At 33.5% G+C, this 19,075-nt stretch overlaps 1 protein-coding gene across 4 annotated transcripts in view; it reads left to right on the top strand.

Annotated features, from left to right (window-relative positions):
• Positions 1-19,075, top strand: part of LOC106680407 (uncharacterized) — a 79,668-nt gene that overhangs the window by 40,208 nt on the left and 20,385 nt on the right. For all 4 annotated transcript variants that reach the window (XM_067050550.1, XM_067050549.1, XM_067050551.1 and 1 more), the window contains exons 2-6: positions 10,829-10,935; positions 13,742-14,006; positions 15,188-15,427; positions 16,517-16,591; positions 18,274-18,472. In XM_067050550.1, the coding sequence (XP_066906651.1) occupies positions 10,840-10,935; positions 13,742-14,006; positions 15,188-15,427; positions 16,517-16,591; positions 18,274-18,472 (875 nt within the window). In that variant the 5' untranslated portion in view covers positions 10,829-10,839. The remainder of the gene's footprint in view (positions 1-10,828; positions 10,936-13,741; positions 14,007-15,187; positions 15,428-16,516; positions 16,592-18,273; positions 18,473-19,075) is intronic.

Genomic DNA, 19,075 nt, shown 5'->3' with positions numbered 1-19,075 from the left:
AATCAAAATAAACAACGAACAAACGAAAAACGACAGGACTTTTTGAATGCCCTGGTATATTGGGAGAAGGAATTTAGAAAGCAGTACTGGGTCCCAGGCTCGGTTGAATGTGGAGAATGAATTTAGAAAGCAGTACTGGGTCCCAGGCCCGGTTGAATGTGGAGAATGAATCCCGTGCAGAATTCCACGCTCCAATATGAAAGAAATCACATTCAACAAACAATGACACTGTTCAATAGTATCTGATGATCCACTGAATGTTAACGAAACACGTAGAACATCTCGATGGCATTTAATAGCCCATAGATTTAACTATTCCAGAATTAGAAGCCCTCAGTGTGAAACCTCAGTTTACGAGAAATACCTCCTTAGAAGGCAGAGGATAACAGTTTACGTAGTGAATCAGCACTTTCTAGTACTATATTTTAGGAAATGCATATTGTCTTATATCCTTCCTATAACATATATCCTTTCATAAGATTCGGCGGCTGGAATCCTCCGGGCTTGCATTCCTCCTTCGCACCTATAGGAATAATACCTTGTGGGACGAGTTTACCATCCTTCAAGAACTTACCGCTGGCTCATACTGACTATTTACCTCCTAATCAAGAATCCTTACCTAAGTGAGCACGGATTGTCGAGGCCTTCTGGTCAAGGGTACCTAACATTGTCAATTGGGGTCAGGTCATACACAAACATCAGGATAGTTTTACCAGTTATGCATTTATTTTCAACAAACCATAATAGTAACTAAAGTATATTAAATGTTTATTATAGTTGACAAAGAACAAGTCCCTTTCCCTGATAAAAGAAAAATTCCAAAAAAAAAGAAAAAAAAAAGTTTTTTTGATAAATAAGATTTGATAGTGATTCGACTTCCTAAACAATGATTAATTAAAAAATAATCCCTCTGGTAATGATTCAGAATGTAAAGGTTGTTAAGAATGATAATGTTACGTAACTACTGTAATTTCATACATTTTTATTCCAGTATTACGCAAGATAAAATCAATGAAGACGTAGGCATTCCAACTACGCCATATAATATAAACTTTTCTCTTGGTATTGACAGCCGAGTTAAAGCCATAATGAAATATGTCTTTTGCACGAAGACAGGTCTCATCTAACGATAAATGAATAGCATAAAAAGAAAAAAAAATTGCTCATCAATTTAAACCGATGGATAGCTTTCGTCATTATAAGAAATGTAGTTAGTACCATTAAACATAAGATACGGAGAAAATTTGATTTTTGTAAAATCAGAGTCAGAAATGATATATTTTTTTTTAATTTATAATTTTTACAACGCATAATTTCTATATTATATATTAATGGACGAATGTTATGAAAGAATTTTTTTATTTAATGTTATGATATACTTTTTATTTTAAAAAAATATTACTCATTACAAATAACTGAATAGTTGTTGAATAAAAATTAATCTTTGAATAAATTGTGCCTGTCATGGTAAACTTTACTGTCGTGACAGTACTGTCGCACGTTTGATACCTGACAAAGCATGTATTAACAGTGAGTTATTGTCACGTTTATTTTGCAACTATCGCAGCAACCTGTATAATAGTTGTCATGATGATATTTTATTTCGTGGCAGTACAACAGTTTGGCTTGATTGCTTTTACTATCTGTCGGTGTAATGATATTATCACACATTTTAATCTTATTTATTTTTAACTAGATACTCTATTTTACTTTTTTTTAAATTGTTAAAAATTGATTGATTTTTCTATTGTAACTCATAAAAAACAAATATGAGAAAAAATATCACAAGTTATATTTCATAATTTGGTAGTTAAAAATAATTAAAAGATAATTTAAATTGAAAATTTTGAAATGTAAAAGTTTTGTTGGAATTTTTATTTTATTAAAGAAAATAATTTATAAATAGTAAATAAATAATAGCAATAAAAAATACAATAGTAAGCATCTGTTTTAAATTTTTCGCTGTTAAATTGGTAATCTCTTTTAAAAAGGAAAGTTTTACGAATTTTTCAAGAACGTCAAAAATTTAGAAAAAAATATGAAGTAATATTATATTCTGCCTAGATGATTCCGAATCAAGCCATGTTACCCAAATTTGGATGGCATGGCAGAACTCCAGGATCCTTATCTCCCAGCTGCGTCACTCATATGTCCATTCTCTAAACCAACTTTTATTCTCGTTCTTATACTCACTTATGCTAACATTTTTAGTAAACGGAAATTTTCAAATTTTTACAATGTAATTAACATGCAACTGCTAGGTACAAAAGAACAGTAGGTGTCCAAATATAACATATAATTAGGAGTGTTCTTTGGTAATAGACAAATATTCTTTATAAACAACCTGGGAATACATTCTATTTGTTGGAAATTACAGTATCCCCAAAATTGTGCACCATAGAAAATAACAGAACCCATAGCCGATTGAAATACCCAATACGTTGCCGATATTGGAACATTATTGTTACCGATAACATTACTGCTGGTATAGATATTATTTATACCTAAGTTAGCCGCATGAAATTTTTCCTTAAAAAGTTCAATTAACGATATCAGTAATTTATTGTTATCAGTAATTGTTATTCCTAAATATTTCTACTTCCTCTCTCCTCCCCATTATACCACTGTAGCGACGCTATGTATCGGGGACTGCCCGCCCTAACACCTCTATTGCTTCCCGGCAAGATGAAGAGCTTCAGTTCGTTCTAACTTGGAGCACCACCTATGTTTTCTCGAGTCAGATATTGTGTTCATTTATTCAGCAAAATGTAAATAGAGAGAGAGAGAAATACTGTATTCACCTATGCTATACATAAATACATCAGGTTACTATCTCACACAGCATACTTATCAATCCGTTATCGGACATATATAAACTACACATACATAATAAGAATACATACATAATAATAAGATATAAAGAGATATAATAATAAGATACAATAAACAATTTTTTTTCCCTACAGTTTTTTTTTACAATCAATTTCTGTCTATACACCAAATACAAATATTTCAATTCATTCCCTTTTTCCTTCTCATTTCTGCTCCTCCAATTTCACCATTTCACAATTTTTTAATTCACCCGATCAACAAATTCGCTCTCCGGAATTCACCCTCCTAGATCCTCTTCAGTGACCCGCTAAACAAATTCAATATTAGACGGCAATGTGAGATCAGACCATCATTCATAGTCACAGCAGTAGATCAGTTTACCAAAAACAAACAAATAGATACATTTTACGAGAATAAGACTAACGCATAGATTCAAAGGAAAATATAATAAAGCCGGTTACAGGAAACACTTGAATGGATAAATAAGTTTAAAAAAAAATAATAATACTAATAAAATAAAATAATTTAATGAATAAATACGTTAAAACACACAAATAGAGAGGTCAACATATTAAAATAAATAAATAAAACAAAGAACAATCTCCGAGCTAATTCCCATGCAGGTGATGGTGTATGATCCCCAGGGAGTCCAAAATAATATTTTCTGCTAAGATCGCAATATCCCCAATGCTAACACCTAGGCCTTCTAAGAAGCTCCTTGTTCTATCTGGTATTGTTCCACGAGATCCAAACCAGAGGCCTCTCACGGTGAACTCTCTCTCTCCGAAGGTCTCGCGGAATTTTTCTTTAAGGAAAGGGACGCATTTTTCATATATTTTCTTTTTTTCCCTTTCCACTCCACCTTCCTGTTCGAGGTCATTACTTTTAAATCTTACCGTCGGATCCAAGACAAGAGCCGTGCCTCCGACTTTTGTCATTTTAATGTCATTTCTGAACATGTAAATAGTATTATAATTGTAAATATGTTATACAAATTTACTATTTATTATAATTTAATAAATAAAGTATACAAAAAAGAATATATTGAATCACAAAAATGTAAGTTCCTACAGGCGGTGACTCTAACCGGCGTTTGTATCGTTAGTAGAATGAATACCCCACCGATGGTGCTATCAAAGTACTTTCTTGGGTCAGCAAATAATACGTTCAGTATCCTACCAACCTATATTATGATATAAAGAATCTTATTTCACACTTGTTCCCTACTGACACCTCTTTCCTCTACCTTTATCCTTTCGTGTGACCCGGCGGCTGCTACCTTCCGGTAGACATAACAAACAACATTGATTTAGCGATTTACAGTTTTTAGCTGTTTTATACCAAATAAATGTAAAATGACCTTGTAATAGTCATTATGATGTCCCAGCTAAGCTTTCTACCAAGTTATATTAAACCTCGTTAAAAAAAAGCCCGTGCCTTTCACTGAAGGCAGATCGAGCTGAGGTGGTGTGAGCATTCATGTTCTTTCAGATTTACAATCAAATTTAGATGGTCTGCAGTCTGGTTTCATCATTATTTTTTTCACAGGACCCAATATTGTATCGAAAATAATTCTCCATACCTTTTTCCAACTGGATGGCAAAATCATTACGTATTTAGTTACTTTAATTAATCTTTTGAAATAAGTATAACCTCTAATGAACTTACAATTCATCTTGCATTATACTTAAATCGAAGTCATGTTCACAAAAATGTAATATATTAAATAGATTCGATAATGATTTTGGAACCCTTCTAGCCTTTAACCAAATGTTCTAGTTTTGACATATTTTGGCACTTGCATAAACGACTTTTATGGAGTCTTTATAGAAGTATTTTTGCAATTATTTATTGTACAAGAACGATTAGGAATAGATAATTGCTTGAGCAACAAAAAAAAAAGAAAAGAAATAAATTAAAATAACACTCGCACTGAGTAGATATGTCGAAATGATGTCATGCCAAAACAACAATGGTGGCTTGCTTTTTTGTTCAACAAAAAAATTATGTTTAATGCATATTTTAAGACTAAATAGCGATTTTATAGTTTAAAAAAAAAATCAGGACGATTATCATCAAGGAATAGTAAAAGAGCCGGGAAGAAAAAAAGGCAGTTATTTCACCACAATTTTTGATTACTTTAATGAAAACTATGTATAATTACTAGTCAAAACTAATGAGTCTGCCAGGTATAGGTAGAGAGAATAAAAAAATGGCGGCTGTTTCAAAACCTTAAAAAAGATAATTTTTTCATTCCGAGGTCTACATCATAAAAACTATCAACTACAATAGAAAATCTAAAAGACAATTATTTAAAGGAGATGAAATTTGCTGAAATATGAGCTCTAATAGAGCTATTTACGTCCAACAGTTCTTGAGACATAGCTTTTTAAAAAGCAACATTTCTTAAAAATCTACTGAAAGGTTAGTAGATAGTTTATTTTGAGAAATCTATATCTTAGGAACTATGTGACTTATAGATGTCTATTAGCACTCAAATTAAAGCTAGTTTAACGTACTATAAAGTAGTTTATGACCTTTACCTACGTAGGAATAGTAGTTTTCATGATATTTCCTAAATAAATTGAGTTAAAGTTGTTCGGACAAAAAGTTTGAGTTTTGAAAAACTTTATTTCAGAAACCATAGAACGTTCAGATGTCTGTCAGCACTCAAATTAAACCTAGTTAAATTTACTATAAAATACTTTCTAACTTTTTAGGAGTAGTAGTTTTTATGATATTAAACAAAATAAATTCAACAATTCAATAACTAACTAATAAAATGTTTGATTTTTGAAAAAATATATCTCTAGATCCATAAGACGCACATATGTCTGCCAGCACTCAAAATAAAAGAAATTTAACTTACTATAAAGAAATTTAAGACGCTTAACTTTGTAGGAGTAGTAGTTTTTATGATATTCACATATGAATATAAATTTGGCAAATGAAAATTTGTCCAAATAACTGTAAATCAGTTTATTTTAGCAAATATGAAAATTACTACGCCTACGACGATAAACATATTAAACCACTTCATAGCCCATTAAACTAGCTTTAATTTGAGTGCTAACAGACATCTGTAGGTCATATAGTTTTTGATATTCTTTGAGATATTTTTTGAGATATATATAGATTTCTAAAAATAAATTCACTAACTACTGATCTTTCAGTACGTTCTGTACAGCATTTTTATGAAATATTGCTTTTTAAAAAGCTATATCTCGAGAACTATTGAACGTAAATAGCTCTATTAGGGATTACAGTTTAGCAAATTTACCCTACTTTAAATGATGTTCTTTTAGATTTTCTATTGTTATTGGTAGTTTTAAAGATATAGTGCTTCGAATGAAAAATTAATTATTTTTAACGTTTTTGAAAAGCCGCCATTTTTTATTCCCCCTACCTATACTTGGCAGATTCAATTTTGACTAGTAATTATACATAGTTTTCATTAAAGTAATCAAAAATTGGGGTGAAATAACTGCCTTTTTTTCTTCCCGGGTCTTTTACTAAAACAAGTGATATAAAAAACTTTCCAAAATACCGTATTGCCATTTATCTAAATAATACTTCAATATAGCTAATATTTACTTTAATATTAGTGATTAGTTGAAATATTGTACATAATGGTGATTAGTGCTTTCATTTTACTTTTTTTTTTATTGTCGTAGTAGTTAATTACACTTATTTTATTTTATCCATACTTCATGTGCATAGTTTGATTATGTTCATTTCATTTATCTTTCTGTTTATATACATATAGAGATTTTATTTATTTATATATATTTTTTTTATTTTTTTATTTTATTTTTTTTTTTGGTTTAATTTTGATATAAAACGATTATTGTACAGTGCACTAGGTGACAAAACTTAGGGCTTACAAAGACTTATTGTCATCATCAGGCCAGGTGTGTGAAATGTGCTGGGCCTCATGCCACTAATACCTGCCAGAAACCACGGGAAGAACCGGCAAAATGTGCGCTATGTGGAAAAGACCACCCAGCAAGCTATAGAGGCTGTGAGATTTATAAAAATATACACAAGCAGAGGTCTCATTTGATGACATCAAAAGCCCTAGATCGAACCAGCACCCTACCGCCTGAAACCCAAAATTTGGAAATTTTCCCAAACTTAAAGAAAACATCAGCTCAGGACATCGAATCTCAGCATTCTACCCCAATAACCTTGGACCAATCTCGTCGAAACTCAAGCCAGACATACTCCGAGATCAAGAATCAACATTCTCGACGTCAGGCGCCTCAGACTTCTCAACCTAAGCCCCTCTCATCCTAAGCCTCAACCTCCACGTCATCATAATCCTCCCCATCACCTACCCTTACGGGTAAAACTGCCGCCACCACATCCACTCCCAGTTCCATCTCATCCAACTGTTCCGATGAACTCCTCGTCCCAACTACCATTAAAAATTGACACAATAACACAAAAACACCTCATACCCCAGCACCGCATATATCACGAAGAGCCCAGTCCCCAATCTAGTCATAAAAACTATTCATTACAAGGTCCTGATACATATCCTCTTTACCAAAATCCAATTAACCTCTGTCCTTACATCCTTCCTAAAAGATCTTCAAGAGACCATCAAACCCCTGATCAGCCTTCTCACACGAATACTATCCGAAATCCCGTTTAATTTCCCACGATGAGTACATGGCCCCTAGCTGTCTTGTTATGGAATGCCAATGGTCTACAAAACCACTGTGACGAACTTGACTTATTTCTACACGATAAACACATTGAAATTGCTATACTGACTGAAACTCATTTCACTCAACGGACGCACTTTTACGAGACTACATCACTTGTAGATCAGAGCACCCAGAAAACACTTCCCATGCTGGTTCTTGCATCCTTATCCCATTTCTTTATTCCTTCCAATCCAACTGATGCAATCCAATCGACCTAGGTAATAATTTTGACTCGCTCTTTCCATGTTATATTTTCAGCTGTATACTGTCCACCTGGTAATAACCTTTCTTATAACCTTCTTGATCCCTTATTCCAAACCTTCAGACCAGGCTTCATTGCTGGAGGAGACTACAATGCTAAACACCAACGATGGGGATGCCGAACAACCAACCCCCGTGGTTATCCCGATTTTCCACTTCCAATAATTATCCTATTCTCTTGCCCAAAAATCCTACTTATTGGCCTACATATCTAAAAAAAACGGTCGGATATCCTTGCCATATTTATCACCTCCCAGATCTCCACCTCTCAAACCATTGTTGAATCCCTAGATGACCTTTCATCAGATCATAGTCCAGTTCTACTTTTTTTAAATTCAAGCTTCGTGCCTAAGCCCTCCACTCCTTCATTGATAACAGGAAGGTGTTGACTGAGACGGATTTGAATACGACTTGGAACAAAAACTTCACTTGAACATTCAACTAAAGACAAAACAAGACATCGACGAAGCTATAGAAAAACTCACAGAATCAGTAAGAACAAGTATAAATGACAACACTTATAGAACTAGTAAAATGAATAATAATAAACAAACTAACCTGCCACAGTATATTGGTATCTTAATAAAGGAAAAACGAATCTTCCGTTCCTGTACTTACTAGACAAACGGTTTAAACTTCCAACTCATTGCAAAAGACTGATTAAAAAATATATCTCATAAGACATGCAGATCTCAGCCAGCACTCAAAATAAATCTAGTTTAACTTACTATAAAGTAGTTGATAACGTTTATATTCCTATACGTTTTTATAATATTCACATATGATATGAATTGCGCATGAGAAATTGTGAACGAATAACTAGAAATCAAGAAGATAAAAATTATAAACTACTTTACTATAGACTGAAAAGACAGGAAACTACACGTCGATTTCGACTATTACAGCACTTACTGTACAAACGGTCTAAACTTCCATTTAATTTCAAAAGACTGATCTACATGACTGTAATATGGCCAATCTGAACATACGGAGTTGAGCTTTTGGTTTTCACTAAACCTTCGAATTCTTCTCGTTCCAATCCTTACAATCCAAAATCCTTCGTAAAATCCTCAATGCTCCTTATTTTGTTACTAATAAAATCATCCATAAAGACCTAAATGTTCCTTATGTAACCGATCTAGCCCGAACCCGATATCATTCCTTCCACTATAAACTCCCTAACCACCCAAACCCACTAGTTTATACCTTGCTTCCTCTTCCATTCCTGGCAATCCTCCGAGGTGGCTGAAAAGAAGATGGCCTCGTGACCTTATATTGTAAAATGGTTTTAGAGTTCTACTACTGGGTAGTTTCTCTACATGCTGTGTCATATCATCATTATGTCATTATGATCAAATTTACTTGTTGTATTTTTTTACAGTTGTAAATATCACTAAATAAATAAATTTAAAAAAAATGTTGATATAAATGTTATCATTTATCAATATTGCTTATTGTCCAAGTATAGATTGTACTATTTATCAAGAAATAAAAGTTCCTAATGATGTTGGTCAATTTTAGTGATGAGTCGGTGAACACTTGGTACAATTTCATCAGCAAATAGCAGCTTCTTATAGCTATTCCTTTTCCTTATTCTTGGATTATATCGTTGACATAAAAGGGGAAAAAGTCATGAAAGAACAGCCCTGCCTCAACACATTTTCTACAATAAATGTACTAGACAAATCTATTTTGCCCATACTACTGTTTGTATCTCCAAAAATAATTTCTTATAGCATTAATTAATTTATGTAACATTCCTGTAGATTTCAATTCATGAGCGATGAACCATGTCGGACGCTGACTTCAAATCAATAAATAGACTATCGATTTTTTTCCCTTTCAACCTGCAAACTTTTAAAGTATACAAAACAAAAATATTGTAAACTGTACTGTATGTTTTTCACCAATCACACCATTTATCGCTGCCCAATTTGTTTCATAATTGTTTGGTAAAATATTATAAAAATGAAAGCACGAGGACTTCCACTTTGTAAAAGTAGAGAATAATATTGCAATGTGATCAGTGTAAGCGTGGCTAACCAAATAACGAGTCAGGTGCACAGAGGAGGAGAGAGGGTAGCCTATTTATCTGTCTATACCTCCCAAAATGTAAAATGTTCAACATTTTTAATAACTTTCAAGTTGAATACTAATTATTATTAATTTAAGGCATCTTAGTAAAAAAAACTTTTTTGAAACATTTTCTGGGAGGCTCAGACATCAGACTGCGAGTAAAAAGCCCGTTTATTAAGTACTTCAGAAATAACCAATTTAATTTTTTATCTTCTTCCTATCTCTAATGGCATTTTTTTCCGCAACATATGCTGATTTCTTGTGTTTGTAGGCGTGTATGTTAACTTGAATTACCAAAAACAGGTGTAACCTAGGTTGATGAAATAAAATTGATTGCATTCAGGATATAAAGGCCTAAGTATTAAATTTTTCAATTAACGAAGGCATTTTACCATTGTGGTAACCATCCTGCGACATCCTAACACTAATACCCTTTGCACGTTGATTGCTTATGATTCGTTGGTTGCTAGTATTGTCTGATAACAGACCTAACATGTACATACACCCATTATTATCTATGTTTTATAGAGCCGTAACCCTATAGACGTAGTTTACAGTAGGTACCATATCTTGCTTTCAATTTGTTTTTCTAAAAGAAACTTTAGCTGATATTTCTTGGTTATAAACTTCTTGATCTATCGTTATGATTTCTCACTAAGATTTCTATTCAAATGTATTCTTTTGAACCATTTACCAAAGTCTCAATAGTGCTGTGCTTTTCAAAATATTCTGAATTAAATTAGAACAAAAGATGTTGATCAGCTTAGCCTGATTAACTTGTTAGATAGTTAAATAACTCTATCTTATATAACCGAAATAGTGACATACAACTAAAGTCTTAAACATTATAAACGTTTCTATTTTTCAAATTTAATGCTGGAAAAATATGAAATAATATAAAATTTTAATAATAATTATTTACAATAAAATAATGATTAATCAATTAGGTAATTAAGAGATGACTGGAGCGACAGTGAAGCTGGGTGCCACGTCTCTGATGTATGCCTGCCAGCAAGGAAAGGAAAGCCAAGTGAACGAAATCATCCTGACAAAGGTAATCACAATTATAATAATAATTTCATTAAAATAATCTTAATTAAATTAGATTTCTTTTAGAACGAATTAAATTTATAGAAATTGAAAATAATTTTAAAATTGTTTACTCACCGACTCCTATATAAAATACCGTACGCACGATTATGCCCAATCGGATGAAATAGTTAATTATAATTTTAATTTTAAAATGTGATCGATTTAAATACTATCGTTTCCATAATTACTATTTCTGATCGGATTGTCTGTGTATAATCTATCCGAACTGTTTGTCAGATCAGAACTGTGGAGTCAACAAATGTTCTTTTTACAAATCCAAAGAGAAATACCCGACTAAAAAAAGTCGTTCCATTATTTTTATATTCATAATTTTGTCTCGTTTTAGTGTTTATAATTAATCACCAAAAGAGCTATCGGTATGTATTATTTTTAGCATCCTACTTTTATACGGCTCTATTACCATGGGCGTACCCAAAGGGGTGCAAGAGGGGGCTGCTGCCCCTCCTCCCTAGAAGTGTAAAAAAGTTATTAATTTAATAAAAATTATTTTTTTCAATCAAATACCAATTATAATAACCAATAAAGCACAGCGATAATTATATATAATTTTCTAAAAATTTTGGTTTCATTGACCTTTTCCGTGCTGAAACGTTAACCTGATTGACTATGGCTTGCCCTTCCTAGTTGTGATCCCAGGAACGCCTTTGTCTATTCCTGTAATATTTGATTTTGTTTCTCTCTACTATATCATTGTATAAAATAAAGGAATTAAAAGTCAATCCTCTAAGCCAGATTCGAACCGGCGCTGCTTTAGTAGCCCCCTCACGATCCATTAAGTTGAGAAACCTCTCCTGAGGTGGGCTCTCATAAGCAATTAGAGATCAAACGGTCTTGGACCCGGAATGGTGTAAGTTGGTAGCAGGGCTTGCAAATAGAAAGTGGGGGCGGATAAGTTCAGACAATAAGACAACAATAGCCTTCTCAAGCAGTGTAATAACTTGTCGTTCAAATAGTTAAGGAAACCTACTAAGTAGAGTGGCCGGGATATTCACCCTACATAAAGGACAGTTTGTTTTATCTAGGTTTGTTGTATTCAGATGGGAAAGCTCTTATATAACTGGAAGATATCCTTGGTGAGACCCTCTCCACCAAAGGTTAAAGGAATTCCAAAATTATATGGTAACCACCGTATTGAATATGGCATATAAGATTTGCCGAGGCTACTGGTGGTCTCAAGGTCCACCCCAAATGGATCCTTACTGACGACCAATTCGGTGTTCAAACCAGCTAAGGAACCGCTTACCAAATTTTCTTTCTAAAGCAATTTTTTTTTATCCTTACAATATTATTTGTACCTGTAAAATAATTAAAACTAGCACATGAGCTATAATATATAAGCAGAGGATGTCTCTAAAGGAGACAGCACTTGTGGTGAATACTTTTGACGCAAACTATTTAATCGGACTAGAAAGTTTCTCATCCAACTTCTCTTCAGCCTGCGCCGAGTTATGTCAGGGATGTCATTTGTCACCATCTTTCCTACAAATTTACTGAAATGTCCATGTAATTTCTCGTGAAACCGTTTGTAAGTCATACAAATGTAGTTCGTTACAGACCTGGTGTACAAAATGGAAAATAAAGACAACATACAAATGTTGTCTAGATTATGTTGTAATGTTAGTTTGGCATGTAAAGGGTCTGTGTTTCTCGTGATAATTGCAATGTTGTCATGCATATATTGCAGTTAGTATGTTGTCGTCATATGTCAATATTAGGAAGTGGGGCCAGGATAGTACCTTTAGGGACTCCTGTAGATATTGGTGTTAATTGATGAATTCGCTGAGCTTTGTCGGTCAGAAAAGAAGCGGCCATGGAAAGAAGGCAAAGCAAATATTGGAAAAGTATTGTGAGCACATTAACTACAATCAGGCTTACGGCCGTATCAGCAGACCCAAACCTTACAGAGTTTAAAATCCCTTACAAACCCATAAATATGATTAAACCAAACATGGTTCAAATAAAAGCTAGGGTCCAAGTTGGTAATGAAAGCAGCCGCAAACTCGCATTTATAGCCACTGTGAGGCAGGGACATGCCCTATCATCTATGTTCTTTGATTTAAGTCTATATAAGTGACTATAACTAGCTGTTCGTAGAACTATACCTACTAAGAACTCCTCAAACCGAATACCGCAAGATGGTATGCTAACGGAATACCTGGTAAGTAAGAATAGTAAAAAAGTTGGCTTGGTAATTAGTAAAGCGAATATAAGACACGGTACTGTCTGTTTCATAGTGAGAAGAATGCCCTATAATTTTGTAGTCGGCAGTTTGAAGCTGTAGTCGCTTCATCCAACTCAGAGTGGAATTATCTGCGGAAATAAGGGAGTTGATTGGATCAAAAGTATAAATATGATAGGAAACAGAGGCTACTTCGGCCTGCCAAGATTGATGAAATCGAGCCTCGTGACCAGGTAAACCAAGCTTAAGTACAATGTATAAATCCCTTCCTCCCTCCTCAATAATATTTGTTTAAACTATGATTTATTTGTGTTTTTATAGGCTGATCCAATTTTTAAAGCATTGTTGAAATTACTAAATCATAATGTTTCTATTGATCCAACTTAGAAATGGACACGGGGTCTACAGTACCAACAACATTTAAGAAACATGCTGAATGAATTTTATCACATAGATTAGTATTACTGCGTTTGTTTCTGAGGAATACTGTGTAATTTAACTTCATACTTAGACAATTTAATTGTGTTTTGAAAATCTATTACCGTATTTTGAACTCATTTTATTGCAGCCAGACACAATTCTGGAGAGGGAACGGAGCTTGAAGACAGCACTACACTACTGTGCCGAGAGCGGCGATGGTGGGGTGGAGAGCGCTGCTGCCTTGCTCAGAGCGGCTCCCGAGCTCGTCTACGCTCAGGACCAGGACGGCTACACTGCGCTCCACTTGGCTGTCATCGCCGGCAACGTACAGTTAGCCAAACTCCTCATATCTCAGGGTGCCGACGTTAATACTGCTGACAACGAGGGTCATACCTCTGCGCATTGGGCCACGGGTTTGTTACGCCACTTTGAAACAATTTATGCGCGGTAAGGTAGGACCAAATATGGCCGACAGCTGAAAAATAATATAAATATGGGATTATTGAAAATAAAAAAAAGAGTTAGTATCTGTTTCTATAAGTAGACAAGATATCACAACTAAAAGTTATGGAAGAACGAGTTCTGCAATTCACTGGTTTAGCTTTGAAGTCAAAGGGCACCTTCAAGTGTCTGATTAGGACAGTTTTCACTTTTGTATGCATGAACGGCTTAAACATCCATTAGCCCTTCATGTATCAAACCTATGTCCACCAATTCTGTTGTGAATATGACAGCTGACTTGAAAGGGTGAATGTGAAAAGTAACTTTCTAAATTTATTCATGTAATATTAATACATTCTGCAATACATTTTTTAATGATTTGAATCGTGTTGAAATCTAAATTTGATTTTTCCCTGGTAACAAAATAAAGTTGACTGTGTTGGCCATATTTGGTCTTATTATGGCCTATTTGTAATGGTTTGGGTGAATTCCCAAAATCATCCTAAACTTCTTACTTAATTAATTTAGAAGTAGATAGAGTACTCTAGCTGTATGAAAAATTTCGGGCCAATTGATTGGATATTGAGTGGGCTACAGCTGTTCAAACCTTAGGTGACCATATTTGGGCCATCTTCGTAATAAACTTTTTCTACTGCTAATTTTTCTGATAGATTTGTGTCAGGACAATGTAGGTAAGCAATATAGCAATTCACAAGGAAATAAATGTTAAGTATTTTTTAAAGAAGCCATGATCAACCAGTGTGATTTTTCCTTAAAATCTAATAAAGTACATAAATACTTTTTTCTATAAAGTTCTTGCTAATAGTAAATCCACTCTCATCCCTATAATGTGAGCTTCCAATCTTTAACAGTTTGTTGTAAAAACCGGTGCTCTTGACAAATATTCTACTAAATTTGATCATTTTCTTTCTTCAACTCATCATGTCAATCATATCTCGAATATCGTATGTTATCCATATATTCTTTTAAAATTTTTTGTGGTTAATCATTTCCATCATTTGAATAAATAATAGTTTATTGAAATGATGGAAGTGATTAACCTCAAAAAATTTTAAAAGAATTGACTCACCAGACTTCCTAGAGAGATAATCCAGGTTATCCATATAGTTTCTAAAACCTTTTACTTTTGCAGTTTGTGGGGAAATAGAATGTTTGGAACTGATTCTGAAGAAAAAAGCGGACCCAAACATCGGAGACATGCACGGAGGTTGCCCCCTGCACTACGCAGCCCAGATGTGCGGGCCGGGGAGCGAAATGCCGGGCGACCGCCGCTTAGGAATGACAGCCCTCCGGCTACTCATTAATCATTTCGCAGATCCTAACATTGCAGACCACCACGGACGCACACCTATCTTATGGGCAGCAAGCGCGGGTATTAAACATTTCAAATCACATACCATGAGTATTTTCGTATAATTATTCAACTGGATGATTTAAATATATATTAAACTGAACTGAAATGGTTCATGTACGGGATGAAGGTATGTACGTAATTTCCGAATTTTGAATCGTAGTTAATGTTTATATTTGTCATAACTTGTTTATATTAGGTCGTATGTGGACTGTTATTTTCCTTGAACCATTTCATTAATAATAATTACAATAGTATTTAAAGAAAATGTGTTTTCCTATCCCATTTTGGATCTAAATGAGTAACAGCTTTTACAATGTTGTCAAATCAAATTTTAATAACTTATGGAAAAAGTGCCACCATATTTTAAAGAGGATGGATATACATTTGTGCCAAAACAATTTGGACACAACAGGTAGCTGGATATCGTGAACTGCGTACGTACTTAACAGGAACCCACTATTTTTGTAGTAAAAGATTCAATATGGGTTTATTACCACCATCCTTTCTCTCAGAGAAGTTTTGCAACTCATCCAAGACTCTTTTTTCGTATCTTAAACGTTCCTCAGGGTGCGAAGGAGTGAGGTTGCAAAAAAATTAAACAAAAAATAATGTAACAATTTAACGATGTTAAAAATGTAAAGCATGTTTTTATTGTAAAACCTAATGGAGGTGAATACCATTAATAGCAAGTTGAACTTGAACCCCTCTGAAGTCTTCATGAACTCCAAAAGAACACACCTCGATGTTAACACATTGGTAGATAGGGGCATACTCATTTTTTCTGGTATTATTTTATTTTAGAATAACCAATAGTAAGTGCCACAAACTACTGCCTGTGGACCAACACTGGCCCGTGAGTAAAACTAACTTAGTAAAACTTTTTAGAAAAAAAAGTGATGGTACTGTAATGTCCTATATGTTTTAATTTTAGTTTGGAATTGTTCCTCATTCTTTCCTTATGTAGTAGTGTCTCTACATAATACAATTATTATTAGTTTAGAAATTCTCTTAAATGAACTTTGAATAGTATATATGTTTTGTGAATTAGAATTAGAGTGAACAAAAAAAAAAAAAACTCCTGCTAACTATTTAGTATTTTTTGTACAGGAAGCTCTGAAGCGATTCTGGTACTAACTAATGCTGGAGCTAATGTTGAAGCAGCAGACAAAGATGGGTTGACAGGTAACTATTATTTTCTGATAAGTTATTAAGAGCTCATGCCCTTTTATCAAATAGTGAAGATGTATCGAGGAGGGTAATTGTTGTAGATAGCCTCGGTACTATGTTTCCACTTATTATAGATATCAATAGATAGGTAGAAAAGACATTGGCATAGATAGTCCAGAACTAGGGTCTGGTGTGTCAGTAAGGTCAATCCTTAGACAAGGAGATAAGCGAAGGGAAAAAGCTAACGAAGTGTCCAGAACCGGGGGCTGTAGCCAGTAATCCCTGAAGAGTTTTTAGTATACCTCTAGGGGCGACAAAGGGCAGATCAGCGGGTCCCTTCTCTATTCGCTAGCCCACACAATTATGCTAATTAAACTCACAATATAAATTTGGAATCCCAAAAGTAAATTCTTAGGAATATTAAATGATTTGTTACTTAATTCAATTTCTTTTTTTATTGAGTTTAACGTCCTTTTGTTCTCCAGCTTAGGAGAGGAAAGACGGATGTTACCATTTACCATGTCAGATACATGTTACCAACCTAGTGAGGGTGGGAAAGCCTAGTTTTAGACCGAGGGTCCACCACAAAATTAAAGTCAACCCGCCCCGGCCGGAGTCAAACTTATGCCGCTGTAAACACGAGAATGCTAAGTTGGTGACTCACCACGCTCCGCTATAATGACCACTTTATTCAGTTTTAATTATGCAATAAGAATTTTTATGGAGAACACTATAGTATTAGTATGATGAAATTTTACTTGACCAGTCAAGACCAGTGGAATGAGGTTGTTAATTCAAGAATGTCTAATTTGCTGACGCCTCCTTGAAAGTTGTATGATCATAAGTTGGCTGATAATAAATACCACATTTTCTCTTATCGTTATAGTTATGGAAATACTTTAATATAATTGATTTAGCATAAGCATGATTAGTAATGATGACTGTTCAGTTTGCAGGAACATGATTTGAATTTGGTGTAGTTAACATTTACTAACATGTTTAACTTCAATCTTTACTAGTTAAATGGAAGATTTTGAAAATTTGGCCTTCAAGGTTAATGATCTATCTGAAAACCTCAGCAGTTAAAAGCCAATGACTATTGTGTGAAGGCTGTAATATGCTTACACCAGCAGAAACTGTTGATAATACTTAAAAGTACCATATTCTTAAATTTCTTTTTCTCAATCCAGGATCAAAGAGCTAATGATGAAATTAATATTTAAAATTAATATTTAATTCTTTATAATTTTTCTTATATTTTTAACACATTTTAAAGAAATTTATATAGTGAAGAAGTACCTTGAAAAAGAAAAAAATTGTCTGTATTGAAATTTATTAAGTATAAGTTAAAAAAAATACAAGCTTTTAATATTTATGTAGCCATAGAAATGAAAATATCATTGCACTTAAAATTACTGTTCATCTAACATAAATTTTACTTAAAAGTAATTTAGCAAATATCTGTCTTTACATTCTAATTAGCAAGTAAAGAACTATTTTTAAGATTTAATACAGCAGCCTTATATTTTTATCCAGCCTATGTCCTAGCAGAGAGCTTATTTTCCTAGGGGGTTCAGTAATTTTTAAGGTTAAATAAAAATTTAAACTCAATTATGGAAGCTAGTTACTTTAGTGTAATCTTTGTCGTTCATTTTTTAAAATACATGCATACATCAGAAAAAACACATTTCTTTTAGCATTACATTGTGCTGCATCCCGAGGTCATACTGACTGTGTGGAGACCCTCATTTCACTGTGCAATGCTGAGACTGATGTCATCGATAATAATGGTTGCTCTGCTCTATTTTATGCAGTCACCTTGGGACATGCTGACTGTACCCAGACACTGCTAAACCATGGAGCGAATACAAACCGACAGGATAGAAAAGGCAGAACGTAAGATTTTATTACCCTACTATGAAAATCAATCACTCCATAGGCACTCTATTAGTACCATCAATTTATGAATGATATGGAATGAATTTTAAAGTATCTGTTGTAATCAACTGTGAATTTTTCCTTATTTTTTTAAATCCCTTACTTAATTTGTAAGTCTCCTATTCCTATTTTTCAGAATTTTTGTGTTTTTGGATTCAAAAATTGGTTCACAATCATACAGGAAAATTTCCCCATCTGATGCAAATGCAAGTGAATGTGTCAATTCCAGTTCTTTAGTTACACCAAAATTTACTTAACTCCAAAAATGAGGAAATTATCATCTAATCACCAGAATGGTCCAAGAGAGGTTTATCTAATAATTTAAAATGTTTATAACTTTGAAATAGATAAACGTTATTACAACTTCCTCTTCCATGTGTGACTCTTTGACAACTGCAAAATCCATAACAGAACAAAACCAAAATTGAATTGGGTTAAATGTATACTAATTATTAACTCCTAAAAATTATGTTGTTTAATATGGACAGAATTTTATGAAAATAATAGCATTGATGAAATAGAATAAGATTGCTTGAATGATAAAGTTTGAATCTGGAAAAT

The sequence above is a fragment of the Halyomorpha halys genome, unplaced genomic scaffold (assembly GCF_000696795.3).
Source record: "Halyomorpha halys isolate HHAL.00 unplaced genomic scaffold, Hhal_1.1 Scaffold260.1, whole genome shotgun sequence".
Lineage (NCBI taxonomy): Eukaryota > Metazoa > Arthropoda > Insecta > Hemiptera > Pentatomidae > Halyomorpha > Halyomorpha halys.
The sequence above is the reverse complement of the archived record's forward strand: the minus strand, read 5'-3'. Positions and strand labels throughout refer to the sequence as shown.